This window comes from Coregonus lavaretus, assembly GCF_964263955.1.
Source record: "Coregonus lavaretus genome assembly, chromosome: 19".
Classification (NCBI taxonomy): Eukaryota; Metazoa; Chordata; class Actinopteri; order Salmoniformes; family Salmonidae; genus Coregonus; species Coregonus lavaretus.
This window is the reverse complement of record NC_140006.1, coordinates 10,045,989-10,048,333: the sequence shown is the minus strand read 5'-3', so window position 1 is coordinate 10,048,333 and position 2,345 is coordinate 10,045,989. Positions and strand designations below refer to the sequence as shown.

Here is a 2,345-nt window from a genome sequence, read left to right as displayed (position 1 = left end):
CATCACTTCCTCTTTGGCATTCCTCTTAACCAGGATGTACAATTTACAGTATTCAATTGAACAGAAAGCAATAAATGTAGTCAAATCATAAGTGACCTACCACATTTTTGCACAATTTGAGTCATCTGTGGAAAAAAACATTTTCAATAAAACTTTTAAATCAAACCAAAGAACAATCTTTTACCTTTTCCTCCATTCTTTAATCCAGTTGCTCAAAAATCCAGTTGCTAACTACTATAACATGTTGCACTGAAACTGGTCTTTTTGTTTGAACATCACCTTTCAAATCTACTGAGCTTCATCATCTTTCAGCCAGTTGCTGAGGCAAACTAACTTGTTCACATTTTCTGAAAGTAAAGCTGACCTTTTCTTGTTCACAATGTGACCTGCAACTGAGAAAAGTCGTTCACAGGGAACAGTGGTTGCAGGAGTGGCTAGATATTTGTGAGCTAGTGAGGCCAGCTTCTCATGGGCTCCTGAATGAGATGCCCACCACCTCAAGGGGCAGTCCTCCAATTTAATGGTGGGCTCTGCTCTGTACCTCTGTATGGCAGGTTGGACCTCTTCATCTTCTGATTCTGAATCTGAGCCCATTTGCAGAAGGCTGATTTTCTTCCTGGGTGGCCCATCATCATGTGTCTGTGAAGACCTTCTGGGTGATTCTTGTTGCAGCATCCCTTCAAGTGTGGTCCACACCTCTTCCCTGTCTGTCTTGGGCAGGCATTTCAAGTCTTTGAAACGAGGATCCAAAACTGTAGCAATCTGGAGCCATGCATTGTTGAGCTGTTCTTGACGGGATGCTAGGTCCTCCTTGAACTTGGTCTTGAATCTCACCACATATGCAGGGTCCTCATCACAGGCTTCCATCTTGAGACGCAAGTGGCAGAGAGAAGGTAGTACCACAGAACAGGAGACATAGGCCTCTCCACCCAGGAGCTCAGTTACATACCTACGCACACAAACACACACATGCACACAGAGACAGTGTATTATTAGAACAGTGGTTATCAACATATTATTATTATTATTATTATTATTATTATCATCATCATCATTATTTTTTACATAGATACATGTTATTGATATTTGACTTGGTTTAATTCATTCCAGAAAATAATCAAAGCGATGTTATTTGATAAGTTACAGACTGATTTACCTGCATGGCTCTAGAAGTGTCTCCAGCCTCTGCAGTTTATCCCACTCTGCTGCGGTCGGCAAAACGAGTTTGTGCTCCTGATTGTCCAGGGCTGCGATGACAGCCTCTTTATTTCTGCTCACGCGCTTGACCATTTCCAGCGTCGAATTCCAACGTGTTGGAACATCCTGGATCAATGGCTCTTGCTTCTTTCCCAGGCTGACTTGTTGTGCTTGAAGCTCCGCAGCATTTGCTGGGCTGTGCTTAAAATGACCGACAACTTTGCGAGCCTTGGCCAAAGCATTTACAAAGCCGCTGTCAGCAAGACTCACTGTGACACTTCTCTGCACCATGTGAGCGACACAGTTCATGTGTTCATAGCGTGTAAGTCGAATTGCGGCAACCATGTTGCGTGCACTGTCAATCCCAATGGTTGTAGTCTTGCCCTCGATGTCCCACTCACGTGCAACAGACAGGAACTGTTCTTTACAAGCCTCCGCAAAATGACGCTCCTCAGTTTTTAATATAGTCAGCGCAAAAGACTTCAGTTCCCACGTGTCACTGATTAAATGTGCAGTTACTCCGAGGTAATTGTTGTTACTCACTGATGTCCAATGGTCTCCTGTCAGGGCGATATGATTTACTTGAGCCAAGACCTCTTTCCTTTTTTCTTTTTCGTTTTCATAGAGCTCGTGGATTTTCTTCATAACTGTGGCTCTTGACGGTGGCTTATAGAATGAGTCTTGAGACGCCACTTGCAAAACATCAAGGAAACCTGAGTCTTCTACAATGCTAATGGGTCTACAATCCTTTGCAATCCATTTTGCTATTGTGTTGGTCAAATTATCTGAGGTTGATTTTGTTAATTGCCTGCAAACATTCAGCGTGGTCTGGCGCAAACCACTTGCTGAATCTGACGGCCCAGCAAACGCATGTTTGGCGTTGACATGGTACTTCAAGCTTGAACAGCTCCGGTGAAATTGAAACTCCTTCTTACAAATCTTGCAAATAACCTTGTACTTGTTAACTGTACCATCATCATTCTTTTTATATTTGAATCCGTCAATAGGCCCACTTTGCTCACCTTGCTCCATCTCGCCTCTAGCTCCCAACCACTTTCCTGACCTGAATAATTTGTCACACTGCGCATGCGTGAAATGCGTTAAAAAAATTGACGTAATTAACAGCAAACAACTAATTAACGTCGTTA

General features: G+C 43.0%; 1 protein-coding gene across 1 annotated transcript; it reads right to left on the bottom strand.

Moving 5' to 3' along the window:
* Positions 1–288: 288 nt before the first annotated feature.
* On the bottom strand, positions 289–1,550 carry LOC311146934 (E3 SUMO-protein ligase ZBED1-like; the record flags this gene model as incomplete). Its single annotated transcript, XM_084183551.1, has 2 exons — positions 1,157–1,550; positions 289–949 (listed from the first exon to the last, which is right to left on the bottom strand). The coding sequence occupies exons 1-2, from the start codon at positions 1,540–1,542 to the stop codon at positions 289–291; spliced, it is 1,047 nt and encodes a 348-aa protein (XP_084039677.1). The 5' UTR covers positions 1,543–1,550.
* Positions 1,551–2,345: the final 795 nt, after the last annotated feature.